The 18,473-nt window shown below is 44.1% G+C and overlaps 1 protein-coding gene across 1 annotated transcript in view; it reads right to left on the reverse strand.

Moving 5' to 3' along the window:
• The window catches only part of LOC147992540 (putative E3 ubiquitin-protein ligase SINA-like 6), a 34,438-nt gene extending 16,680 nt beyond the window's left edge, over positions 1-17,758 (reverse strand). Inside the window, exon 1 of the mRNA XM_087539061.1 lies at positions 17,623-17,758. Coding sequence (XP_087395187.1) covers positions 17,623-17,758 — 136 coding nt within the window. The remainder of the gene's footprint in view (positions 1-17,622) is intronic.
• Positions 17,759-18,473: the final 715 nt, after the last annotated feature.

Here is an 18,473-nt window from a genome sequence, read left to right on the forward strand (position 1 = left end):
CACCAAGTTGAATGTGATGTACACCAACGATACGGACTCGGTGAAGCTCTGCCTCGCCTCAGTCCTATGGCTGCACCAGGTTCTGGAGCATTCGCCCGTTTCATCGGCAGCGCCGACTGCACCTTCGCTACGGTGGAGAGAAGGAAGAACGCGACGATTCGGTCATCTGGTGCAACAAGCTTGTCGACATCCAGAAGCAATACAAGATCATCAGCAACGGGCAGGAGAAGGACTCCGTGGTTGACCTCGCTGAGACCATCATCGACCCCTGATACGCCAACATGAAAGAAGACGACCTGAACACGTGGGAGGTACCTTTGAATCTAGCCTACATAACCTACGCGGCCAAGGACGCATGCGCATGCTACGACATGTACAGGTAGATCTTGGACATGAGGGCGTGTCTGCTTCCCGTAACCGACGAGTACACGGACAGCCGCAGCGTCATGATCAAGCATGCCAGGAAGGTCTAGATGTTGTACTTTATCTGTTTATAAGCACCTTTATCATCTGAGTGTTTCATGCATTAGCCTATGTGTCGTAATTATCTGTTTTGTCTGAAATATTTCTTTTAAGAACCCATTAACCTGATTGCTTTTTTTAGTGGCTATTTGCTTATGTATGTAAACTAGGTCACTTGTCCGTAAAAAAACTAGTTCACTCGGCTGCCTTGCTTTGAATCTCCTTCCTCCAAACATATTCCCCTCCTCAGGTGGACCCAGCAGGTCTCTGAATTTTCTCCCACTTTCTTTTTCGATGTAAACTGAGTTTTCTCCCAGTACTTTCCCCTAGAACCAACTCAACTGTCCCACGTCTAGCCTAAAAAATAATAATACCCCACGTACTATTAAATCACCAAATTAAAATGATATTTTATTTCGTAAGTTGAAAGTTCTTACAAAATAATAATAATAATTGTTTATATATAACTTAGCAAGTTAACTCCTAGTGATTGCGTACATAAGCTTGCAAAGATTTTACTGACGTGCAATCATGTGTTTATGTTTTTATAACATTTCTCCGTGTAGCCCAACATGATATTTTCACCCAGCCCAGCAAGTCCGTGGATTTCGAGAAAAATGCAAATGGGATTTAAACGGGCTGCATAGATGCTACATCATTGTTTCACCCAGTCCTCCAAATGGACTAAAAAAACGTCCCCCCTGCTGACAGGTCGGACCCACCAGCTATATCTTCGCACGCAAGGAAGTGCCTCCTTATTATGCACCAAAAAATGAATACCCCCTACTAGCTGGGACCCACCATAGTGGGTGGCTGACTTGTGGGCCTACTAAGTTGACGAGGACGGAGGGCTCTGTCAACTTAGTCAATATGAACGATTCTAGCTCCAGTGACCCTACGATGTCCATCCAACGGCCATAGTGCTTCTTCAACCTCTGGTCTTCTTGCTCCAGCCGCCCAAAGCTGCGCCGGTCGTGCCGCGTGCTCCTGCCTCTCGTGGCCGGCTGTGATGTCGCGGAGGCCTCACCGCCCCATACTACTCCCACCGTTGGCCCATGCTATCCCTCTACTCACCCACACCCCCTGTCATTCTATGGTGACGGCGGCCTCACGCCACAGCCGAACCAGTGAACCCTCGTACTCCTCTCCGCGTGGGCATCCACTGCCGCGTCTTCCCCGGCTCCGTGTCGTCCCCTTCCTAGGCCTCGCCGTCGTCCACCGTCTTGGTGCTCTCGGCGCGGCATGGTCAATGTGGTCAACGACCGACTTCCATCGGAAGAGTACTGTACGTGGAGAGGCTGACAGCTGGGTCCACGGCCACAGCCCAGTTTTTTTGTGATTTGCCAAGTCACTTTGTCAGGCCTGTTGGGCTTCAAATCTTTCAAGACGAGGAGAGCTTCATTCGGCTGGCCGAGAAAATGGCCCATCAGTAATGAGAAATGGGCTGTACATTTTTAAAACACATCAAACCGGCAATTAGTTTAAAATGTCTTTTTTTTCATTTCAAGATTTTAAATTACATTAATTTTTATGCGTGGAGAATTTGTTGGATTTTATATTGATATACATTTATTTTTAAAATCAGTTTGAATGTGAGTCGAAATTTCGGGATTAAAAACAGTTCGGACCGCACCGAAATATGCAAAATTTTGTTAATTTTTTAACCGTGGCCACAATATGGGCTGTAATGCTAACAAAAAGAATATGGGCTCCAAAAAAACCTTAAGAATTAGCAAATGCGCTGTAAATTATTAGAAATAATGGCAGATGGGTTGTATGTTGTTTTCCATAGATTTGAGGCTTTCCTAAAAAAAAGGTTGACGCACAAGCAGTGACTGTTGGATGTCCATGGAACGGCCGTCGTGCTTCTTCAATGGCTGCTCTTCCTGCTCCAGCCGCTCAAACAAGCGCCGGCGGGACTGCCTGCTCCCTCCTCCCCGTGGCCGGTTGTGCTGCCGCGCAGGCCTCAACGCCCCACCGTACTCCCATCGCTGGCCTAGCCATCCCTCTACTCACCCACACTTGCTGTTATTCTCCGGCGACGGCAGACGAACCAGTAAACCCTCGTACAGTCATACTCCCCTTCGCGTGGGAAACAACTGCCGAGTCTTCCCTGCCTCCGTGTCGTTCCCTTCCTAGGCCTCGCCGTCGTCCACCGCCCTGGTGCTCTCGGCGCGGCCTAGTCAACGACCGACATGCATCTGAAGTGGACTGTACGTGGAGAGGCCGAAAGCTGGGTCCACGGCCGCACGCAAGGAAATGCCTCCTTATTACGCGCAAAATAATGATTCCTCCACCTGACATCAGGGACCCACCGAAAGGGCCTCTGTATTTCGCGAAAAAAATGTTACCGCCGCTAACAGCTCGGACCCACCAGCTCTATCTTCGCACGCAAGGAAGTGCCTCCTTATTACACTCAAAAAAATGAATACCCCCTGCTAGCTGGGACCCACCTTGGTGGGAGGCTGACTTGTGGGCCTACTAAGTTGACGAGGACGGAGGGCTTTGTCAACTCAGTCAATATGCATGATTCTAGCTCTAGTGAGCGTACGATGTCCATCCAACGGCCGTAGTGCTTCTTCAACCTCTGGTCTTCTTGCTCCAGCCGCCCAAACCAGCGCCGGTTGTGCCTCGTGCTCTTGCCTCCCGTGGCCGGATGCGATGTGGTGGAGGCCTCACCGCCCCTACTACTCCCACCGCTGGCCAGGCCATCCCTCTACTCACCCACACCCCCTGTTATTCTGCAGCGACGGCAGCCTCACACCGCAGCGAACCAGTGAAGCCTCGTACTCCTCTATGCGTGGGCATCCACTGTCGCGTCTTCCCCGGCTCCGTGTCGTCCCCTTCCTAGGCCTCGCCGTCGTCCACCGCCCTGGTGCTCTCGGCGCGGCGTGGTCAACGTGGTCAAGGAACGGCTTCCATCGGACGTGGACTGTACGTGGAGAGGCTGACAGCTGGGTCCACGGCCACAGCAAGGAAGTGCCTCCTTATTACGTGCAAAATAATTATTCCTCCACCCGACAGCGGGGACCCACCGAATGGGCCACCGTATTTCGCCCCCTGACTGCTGGGACCCACCAGCTACATCTTCGCACACAAGGAAGTGCCTGACAGTCGGGACCCACCTGGTCAAAGCGTACGTAGCGTTGTCATTCTGGTCACGAACGTGTACGTACATATATACTGGTCGATGTAGAGGCGCGCACGTGTCGTATAGAGGCGCGCACGTAGCATGTACATGTACGTACAGCGGCCAGGGTGCAAGAAAGAAAATACAACCACATATGTGTACATACGGGCGGGGTCTCGAACGCCTACTCACACATACGTACGGCCAGGGCTCGTGTACATGGCTGGGTCAGAACGGAGAAACAGCGTCGTCGTCGTGTTCATGGGGAGGCAACGGAATGCGTCGTGTTCATGGGGAGGCAACGGAATGCGTCGTGTTCATCGGGAGGGCTTGGACGGAACGAGCGATGGAAACGAGGCCTGGCGTACTGCAGAACGGAGGAAACGGCCTTGTGTTCGACCGGCCACGTTCGAAACGGGATCCTGTTCATCGAGAGGGGTCTAGCGTACCGCAAAACGGAGAAAACGGACCTCCTACGGTCGAAACGGGGATCCTGTTGATCGGGAGGGGTGTGGCGTACCGCAAAACGGACGAAACGGACTTGTGTTGGAGCGCTACGGTTGAAACGGGGGTCCTGTTCATCGGGAGGGGTGTGGCGTACCGCAAAACGGGACTCCACGAGATACTATTCATCTCCACCGTCGACCTCCTCCAGCCTCCATGGGCTCCTGTTCATCCAGCCTCCACGGGCTCCTGTTCATCCAGCCTCCACGGGCTCCTGTTCATCCAGCCTCCACCGCGTGCTACTCCACCGGCTACTGTTCAACCACCCCTCCACCGTCTACTATTCATCCAGCCCTCCACACCATGGGGTCCTGTTCAACCACCCCTCCACGGGCACCCCTCCACCGTCTACTGTTCATCCAGCCCTCCACACCACGGGGTCCTGTTCAACCACCCCTCCACGGGCACCCCTCCACCATCTACTGTTCATCCAGCCCTCCACACCACGGGGACATGTTCATCCACCCCTCCAAGGGCACCCCTCCATCGTCTACTGTTCATCCAGCCCTCCACCACACCATGAGGTCCTGTTCATCCAGAGGCAACGCCACCGCTCACTGTTCATCCAACCCCCCCCCCCCCCGCAACGCTCACTGTTCATCCAATCGATCGGCTTCAGTTAGCAGCAGTAGCGAAGGAATCGCTCGATCGGGTTCAGTTAACAGCCATCGATCGATCGCTCGGGTTCAGTAACCATAGCCTGCAATGCAATCGCTCGGGTTCAGTTAGAGCCCAACGCCTCGTTCGGTTTCAGTTAGAGCCAACGCCTCGCACACACGCGCGTAAGTGTACGAGAGAAACGCGCATCGCTCAGCCCCCGACCTCCCACCGTAACCGGGAACTCCCCGAAATTTTTCTCGCCCTCGCTTCTACCACGGTTTTTTCCATCATGGACGACCCAAAGAATGTCATGCAGCTGCGTCTCCGGCCCGCCCAGGACGAAAATCCCATTTTCTGTCATGATTTTTTGTCATAGAAGTAGGAGCCCACCACATCTATGATGATACCGGGTTTTTTCACAATTATCGTCATAGAAGTGTCATATGTATGACAATTTTTTTTCGTTCGGCCCAAAATGTCACGGATGTGTCTTTTTTTGTAGTGTAGCAATAGTTGGTGAGACGACCATGTGATGACACGTTGATAGAGATTAAGATGATGGAGATCATGGTGTCATGCCGGTGACGATGGAGATCATAACGGTGCTTTGGAGATGGAGATCAAAGGCACAAGATGATGATGGCCATATCATGTCACATATTTTGATTGCATGTGATGTTTATCCTTTATGCATCTTATTTTGCTTAGTACGGCGGTAGCATTATAAGATGTTCCCTCAATAAATTTCAAGGTATAAGTGTTCTCCCTGAGTATGCACCGTTGCTATAGTTCGTCATGTCGAGACACCACGTGATGACCGGGTGTGATAAGCTCTACGTTCACATACAACGGGTGCAAGCCAGTTTTGCACACGCGGAATACTCGGGTTAAACTTGACGAGCCTAGCATATGCAGATATGGCCTCGGAACACTGAGACCGAAAGGTCGAACGTGAATCATATAGTAGATATGATCAACATAGAGATGTTCACCATTGAAAACTACTCCATATCACGTGATGATCGGACATGGTTTAGTTGATATGGATCACGTGATCATTTAGATGACTAAAGGGATGTCTATCTAAGTGGGAGTTCTTAAGTAATATAATTAATTGAACTTTAATTTATCATGAACTTAGTCCTGATAGTATTTGCAAATTATGTTGTAGATCAATAGCTCGCATTATAGCGCCCCGTTTATTTTTTATATGTTCCTAGAGAAAAATAAGTTGAAAGATGATAGTAGCAATGATGCGGACTGGATCCGTGATCTGAGGATTATCCTCATTGCTGCACAGATATGTCCTTGATGCACCACTAGGTGACAGACCTTTTGCAGGAGCAGATGCAAATGTTATGAACGTTTGGCAAGCTCGGTATGATGACTACTTGATAGTTTAGTGCCCCATGCTTTACGGCTTAGAACCGGGACTTCAAAAACATTTTGAACGCCATGGAGCATATGAGATGTTCCAAGAGCTGAAATTAGTATTTCAAACTCATGCCCGTGTTAAGAGGTATGAGACCTCTGACAAGTACTTTGCCTACAAGATGGAGGAGAATAGCTCAGCTAGTGAGCATGTGCTCAGAATGTCTGAGTACTACAATCACTTGAATCAAGTGGGAGTTAATCTTCCAGATAAGATATAGATTGATAGAGTTCTCTAGTCACTATCACCAAGTTACTAGAACTTCGTGATGAACTATAATATGAAAGGGATAACAGAAACGATTCCCAAGCTTTTCACGATGCTAAAATCGGCGAAGGTAGAAATCAAGAAAAAGCATCAAGTGTTGATGGTTGACAAGACCACAAGTTTCAAGTAAAAGGGCAAGGGAAAGAAAGGGAACTTCAAGAAGAATGGCAAGCAAGTTGCCACTCCCGTGAAGAAGCTCGAAGCTAGACCTAAGCTTGAAACTGAGTGCTTGTACTGCAAAGGGAATGGTCACTGGAAGCAGAACTACCCCAAATACTTGGCGGATAAGAAGGATGGCAAAGTGAACAAAAGTATATTTGATATACATGTTATTGATGTGTACTTTACTAGTGTTCATAGTAACCCCAGGGTATTTGATACTGGTTCTGTCGTGGAATTGTCACGGCAGATGTCCTAGTATGAGGACTTCGTCGTGAGGCCAGCGCATCTATGTGGTAGCTTGAGAGGGGTTGATCGGGACGAGAGACGCGAGGCGGATCATCACACAAGACGAGGATTTAGACAGCTTCGGGCCTCGGGAAACATCATCCGGAATAGCCCTACATGTTGTTTGTGGCTAGGTCTCATTATGCTTATGAGGGAGTCGGCGATAAACCGACTCTTTCTGTCTAGCCCTATAGATTGTTTCTTCTTGCCTCTCCCTCTTTGGGGAGCCATGCCCCTCCTTATATAAGTTGAAGGGGCGGGTTACATGTGGAGTCCTATTAGGATTAGGACTAGTCTACCTTCTAATACAAACCGGATACAAGTCTGGGTCTTAACTCCTTGTAAGGTAAATATTCCTTATGCCTTTCCTTGTAAACCAGCCCACCATAGTATGAACCGGCCTTCTGGGCCTTGGGCCTTGTCATCCGTCTGGCCAGCCCGCCTGGTTATCAGTGAGTCGCCAAGTCCGGCCGGGTTATACTTCTGCCGTGTTACGCCGCGGGGTATATCCTCGACATTAGCCCCCAGTTTAATTTGGATTTATCCATGTTAAACTGATCTACAACATAAACACAAGAACAAATTTGGCGGGTTGTGCTCCGGTTTTATAAACTGGCACTTGATCATCCTTAAGTCCTTGTCATTTCCTCCTTCTAGAAAATCCGAGTCAATAAACCAGCTTCATAATCAATTTGCTTGCAGAAGATATTTTGTAAATAAAGAATCCATTTGAATCGGCCTTCAATGCTCTGATTTGACAAAAATATTGGTCTTCAAATATTCAATAGATATTCAACTGGTTTGAAAGTGTAGAACTTGCCGGTTTATCATTCCCAAAATTGCCGGGTTATAAAAACTGATGATTGATAACCCACAAGTATAGGGGATCGCAACAGCTTTCGAGGGTAGAGTATTCAACCCAAATTTATTGATTCGACACAAGGGGAGCCAAAGAATATTCTCAAGTATTAGCAACTGAGTTATCAATTCAGCCACACCTGGATAACTTAATATCTGCAGCAAAGTGTTTAGTAGCAAAGTAATATGATAGTAGTGGTAACGGTAACAAAAGTAAAGGAAGCAAAAGTAATATCTTTGGTGTTTTGTAGTGATTGTAACAATAGCAACGGGAAAGTAAATAAGCGTAAACCAGTATATGGAAAACTCGTAGGCATTGGATCGGTGATCGATAATTATGCCGGATGCGGTTCATCATGTAACAGTCATAACATAGGGTGACACAGAACTAGCTCCAATTCATCAATGTAATGTAGGCATGTATTCCGAATATAGTCATACGTGTTGATGGAAAAGAACTTGCATGACATCTTTTGTCCTACCCTCCTGTGGCAGCGGGGTCCTAATGGAAACTAAGGGATATTAATGCCTCCTTTTAATAGAGAACCGGAACAAAGCATTAGCACATAGTGAATACATGAACTCCTCAAACTATGGTCATCACCGGGAGTGGTTCCGATTATTGTCACTTCGGGGCTGCCGGATCATAACACATAGTAGGTGACTATAGACTTGCAAGATAGGATCAAGAACTCACATATATTCATGAAAACATAATAGGTTCAGATCTGAAATCATGGCACTAGGGCCCTAGTGACAAGCATTAAGCATAGCAAAGTCATAGCAACATCAATCTCAGAACATAGTGGATACTAGGGATCAAACCCTAACAAAACTAACTCGATTACATGATAAATCTCATCCAACCCATCACCATCCAGCAAGCCTACGATGGAATTACTCACGCACGGCGGTGAGCATCATGAAATTGGTGATGGAGGATGGTTGATGATGACGACGACGATGAATCCCCCTCTCCGGAGCCCCGAACGGACTCCAGATCAGCCCTCCCGAGAGGTTTTAGGGCTTGGCGGCGGCTCCGTATCGTAAAACACGATACTTTGTTCTCTTTTATTTTTTTCTCTCCGAAAGCAAATATATAGAGTTGGAGTTGGCGTCGGAGGAGCTCCAGGGGGCCCACGAGGTAGGGGGCGCGCCCTAGGGGGGGCGCCCCCACCCTCGTGGACAGGGTGTGGGCCCCCTGGTCTTCATATTTGGCAAGGATTTTTTATTATTTTTAACTTGACGTTCCATGGAGTTTCAGGTCATTCCGAGAACTTTTGTTTTCTGCACATAAAACTACATCATGGCAATTCTGCTGAAAACAACGTCAGTCCGGGTTAGTTCCATTCAAATCATGCAAGTTAGAGTCCAAAACAAGGGCAAAAGTGTTTGGAAAAGTAGATACGATGGAGACGTATCAACTCCCCCAAGCTTAAACCTTTGCTTGTCCTCAAGCAATTCAGTTGATAAACTGAAAATGATAAAGAAAAACTTTTACAAACTCTGTTTGCTCTTGTTGTTGTAAATATATCAAGCCAGCATTCAAGTTTTCAGCAAATATTATAACTAACCACATTTGAAATAATTCTTAGGTCTCATGTTTACTCATATCAATAGCATAATCAACTAGCGAGCCATAATAATAAATCTCGGATGACAACTCTTTCTCAAAACAATCATAATATGATACTCCCTCCGTTCCTAAATATAAGGTGTATTAGCTTTTCAAAAAGTCAACTGTTGTCTATGTTTGACCAACTTTATAGAAAAATATATAAAGATCTATAATACTAAATATATAAAATGTAAAAATATAGTTCATGATGAATCTAGTGATAATGATTTGGTATTCTACATATTGATATTTTTTGTCTATAAACTTGGTCAAACTTGGAGAAGTTTGACTTTTTGGAAAAATAATATACCTTATATTAAGGAACGGAGGGAGTATAACAAGATGGTATCTTGCTAGCCCTTTCTGAGACCGCAAAACATAAATGCAGAGCACCTTTAAAGATCAAGGACTGACTAGACATTATAATTCATGGTAAAAGAGATCCAATCATAGTCATACCCAATATAAATTAATAGTAATGGATGCAAATGACAGCTGCGCTCTCCAGCTAGTGCTTTTAATAAGAGGGTGATGACTCAACATAAAAGTAAATAGATAGGCCCTTCACAGAGGGAAGCAGGGATTTGTAGAGGTGCCAGAGCTCAGTTTTGAAATAGAGATAAATAATATTTTGAGCGGCATACTTTCATTGTCAACATAACAACTAAGAGATGGCGATATCTTCCACGCCACACACATTATAAGCGGTTCCCAAACAGAATGGTAAAGTTTATACCCCCCTCCACCAACAAGCATTAATCCATGGCTTGCTCAAAACAACGAGTGCCTCCAACTAACATCAGGTCCCAGGGGGAGTTTTGTTTGCAATTATTTTGATTTAGTTTGCATAAAGCATGGGACTGGGCATCCCGGTGACCAGCCATTTTCTCATGAGTGAAGAGCGGAGTCCACTCCTCTTGAGAATAACCCGCCTTACATGGAAGATAATGGCAACCCTAGTTGATACATGAGCTATCGAGCATACAAAACAAAATGTTTATTTGAAGGTTTAGAGTTTGGCACATACAAATTTACTTAGAACGGCAGGTAGATACCGCATATAGGAAGGTATGGTGGACTCATCTGGCATAACTTTGGGGTTTAAGGGATTGATTGCACAAGCAGTATTCCCACTTAGTACAAGTGAAGGCTAGCAAAAGACTGGGAAGCGACCAACTAGAGAACGACAACAGTCATGAACATGCATTAAAATTAATAAACATTGGATGCAAGCATGAGTGAGATATAATCCACCATGAACATAAATATCGTGAAGGCTATGTTGATTTGTTTCAACTACATGTGTGAACATGTGCCAAGTCAAGTCACTTAAATCATTCAAAGGAGGATACCACCCCATCATACCACATCATAACCATTTTAATAGCATGTTGGCACGCAAGGTAAATCATTATAACTCATAGCTAATCAAGCATGGCATAAGCAACTATGATCTCTAATTGTCATTGCAAACATGTTTATTCATAACAAGCTGAATCAAGAACAATGAACTCATCATATTTACAAAAACAAGAGAGGTCGAGTTCATACCAGCTTTTCTCATCTCAGTCAGTCCATCATATATCATCATAATTTCCTTTCACTTGCACGACCGAACGATGTGCATAATAATAAGAGTGTACGTGCATTGGACTAAGCTGGAATCTGCGAGCATTCAATAAATAGGAGAAGACAAGGCAATATGGGCTCTTGGTTAAATCAACAGTAATGCATATAAGAGCCACTTCAATAATTTAATCATGGTCTTCTCCTACCGACCCCCAAAGAAAAGAAAAGAAATAAAACTATTTACACGTGAAAGCTCCCAACAAGCAAAAGAAGAGCAGGAAATATTTTTGGGTTTTCTTTTTAATTATTACTACTACAGCAGAAAAGTAAACTACTACTAATTTTTTTGTTTTTCTTAAGGTTTATCAAACACACAAGAAGAAAGCAGGAAAAAGAAAATAAACTAGCATGGATATTACAATGAAAGAGTATGAGCACCGACATCTAGAAATGAGTGTGTGTGAACATAAATGTAATGTCGGTGGGAAATACGTACTCCCCCAAGCTTAGGCTTTTGGCCTAAGTTGGTTTATTGCCAGGGATGGTCTGGCGGATACCCATAGGTGTAGCTGGGGTCGTACTGCGATGCAGCGGCTATCGCCTCCTGAGCTGCAGCGTGGCGCCGGGCTGCCTCCGCCCTCCGCTCATACTCATCCGCCTCCTCTCTGGTGATGGTATATCTTCCTTTTGTCTGAGAATCAAAGAAGGCAGGAGCAGGGAGAGTAATACGGACAACATGTCGTTTGTTAAAGATTAGTCGATATAAGAGCGGCGATTCATTCCTCTCGACAAACTGATGAGAGACCACAGAATCAAAATCTAAATAAGTAGGAGGCAACTCCATATCATCCTCACGAACATCCACCTTGAGAAAATTAGCTAAACGGGTTGCATAAATTCCTCCAAAGAAATCTCCATTATATCTATTATGATGCAACCTGCGTGCTACAATAGCTCCCATATGATAAGATTGGTCTCCTAACACAGCACTCCTGAGAATGCTAAGGTCAGGGACACACATGTGACATGCTTCATCCTTAGCATTTATGCAACTACATATGAAGAGAGCGAAATAATGTATAGTAGGAAAGTGAATGCTCCCTATGGTAGCTTGCGTTATATCTCTAGATTCCCCTACAGTTATACCAGCAAGAAAGTCTCTAAATTCAAATTTACGGGGATCAATAGTGCTACCCCATTGTGGAAATTTGCAAGCAAAAGTAAAATCCTCTAATTCCATGGTATAAGATTTGTCATAAAGATCAAACATGACTGTTGGAGAATTACGTGAAGATGAAAACTCAAACCTCCTCACAAATGAACTAGTGACTTGATGGTACTGGGGGCATTTGTCTGCCTCAAAGTCCACAAGATCGGCGTTACGCAAATATGCATTAAATTCTTCTTTGATTCCCGCTCGATCCACAAAATTTTCTGAAGGCCATTCACATGACCGCACTGGAGCGTCCCTTAGGGGCTCCTCATCAGCATCACGCATTGCAAGCCTGGGGCCTTGCTTCCTTGAAGAACCACCTTGGAACATCTTCCTAAGCATATTGTTTTCTCTGAAAAATTTCTGAAATTTTTAGTAACTTCAAACAAAAGTGAACTAAGCTCAACAAAATTGATAGCAACTACTCCTACAAGTGCCTAGAGCCTATATCAAGCATTAGAGCTGCTTGGAACCATATAAATTTGACATGCAAGCTCAAGAACATGGTCACCTATGCAGCACAAATTTGCAATGAATAAAGCACTAGAACAAAAACTAATTGGACCCATGGAGGAGTCACATACCAAGGAACAATCTCCCCAAGCAGTTTTGCGAGAGGTGCTTTGAGCAAGGAGATCGAAAATCACAGCAAAGTCGGCTAGAACTCGTGCTTGAGCTGGTTATTCGTGTTTGTGGGAGGAATAAGAAGAGGATGGGTGCAGGAATAAGTGGAGGAGGGCCATCGTGGGCCCACGAGGCAGGGGGCGTGCACTGGGGGGTAGGGTGCGCCCTCCACCCTCGTGGCCAGGTGGCAGCTCCCCCCGCGGTGTTTTCAGTACCATAAATCCTCAAATATTCCCGAAAAAATCATATTAAATTGGCATGGCATTTGGAGGACTTTTATTTTCGGGGTATTTTTATATTGCACGGATAAATCAGGAAACAGACAGAAAAATACTATTTTTACTTTATTTCAACTAAATAACAGAAAGTATAAAGAAGGTACAGAAGGTTGTGCTTCTAGTTTCATCCATCTCATGCTCATCAAAAGGAATCCACTAACAAGGTTGATCAGGTCTTGTTAACAAACTCATTCGATTAACATGAAACCGGAGAAATTTCGAATAACACTATGTTACCTCAACGGGGATATGCACATCCCCAATAATAAGAATATCATATTTCTTCTTGACAGTAGGAAGAGGAAATTCAAAACCTCTGAATATAATCGATGGAATTTTTCCAATAGAGTTGACACTATGACTTTGAGGTTGTTTCCTTGGGAAGTGTACCGTATGCTCATTACCATTAACTTGAAAAGTGGCATTGCCTTTGGTGCAATCAATAACAGCCCTTGCAATATTCAGAAAAGGTCTTCCAAGAATAATAGACATACTATCGTCCTCGGGAATATCAAGAATAACAAAGTCCGTTAAAATAGTAACGTTTGCAACCACAACAGGCACATCCTCACATATACCGACAGGTATGGCAGTTGATTTATCAGCCATTTGCAAAGATATTTCAGTAGGTGTCAACTTATTCAAATCAAGTCTACGATATAAAGAGAGAGGCATAACACTAACACCGGCTCCAAGATCACATAAAGCAATTTTAACATAGTTTCTTTTAATGGAGCGTGGTATAGTAGGAACTCCTGGATCTCCAAGTTTCTTTGGTATTCCACCCTTAAAAGTATAATTAGCAAGCATGGTGGAAATTTCAGCTTCCGGTATCTTCCTTTTATTTGTAACAATATCTTTCATATACTTAGCATAAGGATTCATTTTGAGCATATCAGTCAATCGCATACGCAAAAAGATAGGTCTAATCATTTCAGCAAAGCGCTCAAAATCCTCATCATCCTTTTTCTTGGATGGTTTGGGAGGAAATGCATGGGTTTCTGAACCCAAGGTTCTCTTTCTTTACCATGTTTCCTAGCAACGAAGTCTTTCTTATCATAACGTTGATTCTTTGATTGTGGGTTATCAAGATCAACAGCAGGTTCAATTTCTACATCATTGTCATTACTAGGTTGAGCGTCATTATGAACATCATCATTAACATTTTCACTAGGTTCATGTTCATTACCAAATTGTGTTTCAGCATCAGAAATAGATATATTATTTGGATTCTCAGGTGGTTCAGCAATAGGTTCACTAGAAGTTTGCAAAGTCCTATCATTTTTATTTTTCTTCCTTTTAGAAGAACTAGGTGCATCAATATTATTTCTCTGAGAATCTTTCTCAATTCTCTTAGGGTGGCCTTCAGGATACAAAGGTTCCTGAGTCATTCTACCAGTTCTAGTAGCCACTCTAACAGCATAATCATTTTTCTTACTATTCATTTCATTGAGCAAATCATTTTGAGCTTTAAGTACTTGTTCTACTTGAGTGGTAACCATAGAAGCATGTTTGCTAACAAGTTTAAGTTCACCTCTAATATTAGCCATATAATCACCCAAGTGTTTAATCATATCGGAATCATATTTCAATTGTCTACCAAAGTAAGCATTAAAATTTTCTTGTTTGACAATAAAATTATCTAAGTCATCAAAGCATTGTCTAGCAGACTTATAGTGGGGAATATCACGTTCATCAAATCCATAGAGAGAATTTACCTTTACTACCTGTGTCGGGTTATAAAGATCAGGAGGTTCTTCAATAGTTAATGGATCAAGATCATATGTTTCTTCAACAGGCGGTAAATTAAGACCGTGTATTTATTCAATAGGAGGTAAATTCTTAAAATCTTTAGCTTTAATACTTTTTTCTTTCATAGATTTCTTTGCCTCTTGCATATCTTCAGGACTGAGAAATAGAACACCTCTCTTCTTCGGAGTTGGTTTAGGAATAGGCTCAGTAATTGGAGCAGGAGCTGGCTCAGGAGGTGCCCAATTATTTTCATTTGCCAACATATTATTCAATAGAATTTCAGCTTCATCCGGTGTTCTTTCCCTGAAAAGAGAACCAGCACAACTATCCAGGTAATCTCTGGAAGCATCGGTTAGTCCATTATAAAAGATATCGAGTATTTCATTTTTCTTAAGAGGATTATCAGGCAAAGCATTAAGTAACTTGAGAAGCCTCCCCCAAGCTTGTGGGAGACTCTCTTCTTTAATTTGCACAAAGTTGTATATTTCCTTTAAAGCAGCTTGTTTCTTATGAGCAGGGAAATATTTAGCAGAGAAATAATAAATCATATCCTGGGGACTACGCACACAACCAGGATAAAGAGAATTAAACCATATTTTAGCATCACCCTTTAATGAGAACGGAAATATTTTAAGTATATAAAAGTAGCGAGATCTCTCATCATTAGTGAACAGGGTGGCTATATCATTTAACTTAGTAAGATGTGCCACAACAGTTTCAGATTCATAACCATGAAAAGGATCAGATTCAACCAAAGTAATTATATCAGGATCAACAGAGAATTCATAATCCTTATCGGGAACACAAATAGGTGAAGTAGCAAAAGCAGGGTCAGGTTTCATTTTATCTCTAAGAGATTATTTACTCCATTTAATTAATAGCCTCTTAAGTTCACGACTATCTTTGCAAGATAAAATAGCTGCAGAAGCTTCCATATCAAAAACATAACCCTCAGGAATAACAGGCCTATCTTCATCATCACTTTCATCAATATAATCAAATTCAATAATTTCTTTCTCTCTAGCCCTAGCAATTTGTTCATCAAGAAATTCACTAAGGGGCACAGTAGTATCAAGCATAGAAGTAGTTTCATCATAAGTATCATGCATAGCAGAAGTGGCATCATCAATAACATGCGACATATCAGAACGAATAGCAGAAGCAGGTTTAGGTGTCGCAAGCTTACTCATAACAGAAGGTGAATCAAGTGCAGAGCTAGATGGCAGTTCCTTACCTCCCCTCGTAGTTGAGGGATAAATTGTTGTCTTAGCGTCTTTCAAGTTCTTCATAGTGTCCAGCAGATATAAATCCCAAGTGACTCAAAGAATAGAGCTATGCTCCCCGGCAACAGCGCCAGAAATTAGTCTTGATAACCCACAAGTATAGGGGATCGCAACAGCTTTCGAGGGTAGAGTATTCAACCCAAATTTATTGATTCGACACAAGGGGAGCCAAAGAATATTCTCAAGTATTAGCAACTGAGTTATCAATTCAGCCACACCTGGATAACTTAATATCTGCAGCAAAGTGTTTAGTAGCAAAGTAATATGATAGTAGTGGTAAAGGTAACAAAAGTAAAGGAAGCAAAAGTAATATTTTTGGTGTTTTGTAGTGATTGTAACAATAGCAACGGGAAAGTAAATAAGCGTAAACCAGTATATGGAAAACTCGTAGGCATTGGATCGGTGATGGATAATTATGCCGGATGCGGTTCATCATGTAACAGCCATAACATAGGGTGACACAGAACTAGCTCCAATTCATCAATGTAATGTAGGCATGTATTCCGAATATAGTCATACGTGCTTATGGAAAAGAACTTGCATGACATCTTTTGTCCTACCCTCCTGTGGCAGCGGGGTCCTAATGGAAACTAAGGGATATTAATGCCTCCTTTTAATAGAGAACCGGAACAAAGCATTAGCACATAGTGAATACATGAACTCCTCAAACTATGGTCATCACCGGGAGTGGTCCCGATTATTGTCACTTCGGGGTTGCCGGATCATAACACATAGTAGGTGACTATAGACTTGCAAGATAGGATCAAGAACTCACATATATTCATGAAAACATAATAGGTTCAGATCTGAACTCATGGCACTCGGGCCCTAGTGACAAGCATTAAGCATAGCAAAGTCATAGCAACATCAAACTCAGAACATAGTGGATACTAGGGATCAAACCCTAACAAAACTAACTCGATTACATGATAAATCTCATCCAACCCATCACCGTCCAGCAAGACTACGATGGAATTACTCACGCACGGCGGTGAGCATCATGAAATTGGTGATGGAGGATGGTTGATGATGACGACGGCGACGAATCCCCCTCTCCGAAGCCCCGAACGGACTCCAGATCAGCCCTCCCGAGAGGTTTTAGGGCTTGGCGACGACTCCGTATCGTAAAACGTGATGATTTCTTCTCTTTTATTTTTTTCTCTCCGAAAGCAAATATATAGAGTTGGAGTTGGCGTCGGAGGAGCTCCAGGGGGCCCACGAGGTAGGGGGGCGCGCCCTAGGGGGGGCGCCCCCCACCCTCGTGGACAGGGTGTGGGCCCCTGGGCTTCATCTTTGGCAAGGATATTTTATTATTTTTAACTTGACGTTCCGTGGAGTTTCAGGTCATTCCGAGAACTTTTTTTTCTGCACATAAGACAACATCATGGCAATTCTGCTGAGAACAACGTCAGTCCGGGTTAGTTCCATTCAAATCATGCAAGTTAGAGTCCAAAACAAGGGCAAAAGTGTTTGGAAAAGTAGATACGACGGAGACGTATCAATGATTCCGGGTCATGACCGTTTATAGACGCCGGGTTATGATTGTTGCCAACGCCGGGTCACACGATTAATCTTCCTGATTTGCCCAAAAACTGAGAATTTGAAAATGTTCCTCCTTTATATGCAAGCTCTTGCTCCCCGACCTGCTCCATCTCGTTCTCCTCGCCGATGATGTAACGCAAGTAGGCGTCGACGTCGAAGCTTTGGTCGTTGCCTGGCATGCTTGGAATAACTAATGGTAGATGGGTGAGGACTAGATCTTCGCACAGTGTCGCGGCGGTGCGTTGCCGCCTGGGTTATATGCAGCAAGCCGTTAGCTGGCGGCGGGAAACCGGTGAGGGAATATGCGTGGATTTTACAATTCACCCATGTGGAGCGCGGGAAGAATTCGCTGGAGTGCGGGAAGCATTCGCTGGAGCGCGGGAAGACTAAGTGGAGCACATACACAACCCGAATAGTGTATCCAGCGCCACGTGTTATTTATCACACAAGTGTCAACATAAGGAAACGTATGTGCAACTTACTAATCATCGCACACGAGTACTCGCAGACGCATCGTGTGTGATACTCCTAGCCACCGCAAGCAACTAGTTTGCATTTTTCAAAGTTTTTTGTACACGCAGAATCGCACACGAACTAACTGTATTAACCGTCTGTGTTGTAATTTCTCATCGCAAATAGTTCATCCGAGTCGGCTTTTTGCCACGTATCACACACATCTTGTTAAGTTCAACCATTTCTGTTGCGTTTGCTAATCAAAAACAGTTCGTCCGAGTGAACCGTATGCCCTATATCACACACACCTTGATCTGGCTAACCGTTTATGTTGGACTCCCTAATAGCAAACAGTTCATCGGAGCGAACTATATGCTGTATATCGCACACACATTGATATGGCTGCCCGTTTCTGTTGTTCTGCCTCATCGCAAACAGTTC

The sequence above is a fragment of the Triticum urartu genome, chromosome 1A (assembly GCF_056163025.1).
Source record: "Triticum urartu cultivar PI428250 chromosome 1A, HENAU_Tu73, whole genome shotgun sequence".
NCBI classification, from domain to species: Eukaryota; Viridiplantae; Streptophyta; class Magnoliopsida; order Poales; family Poaceae; genus Triticum; species Triticum urartu.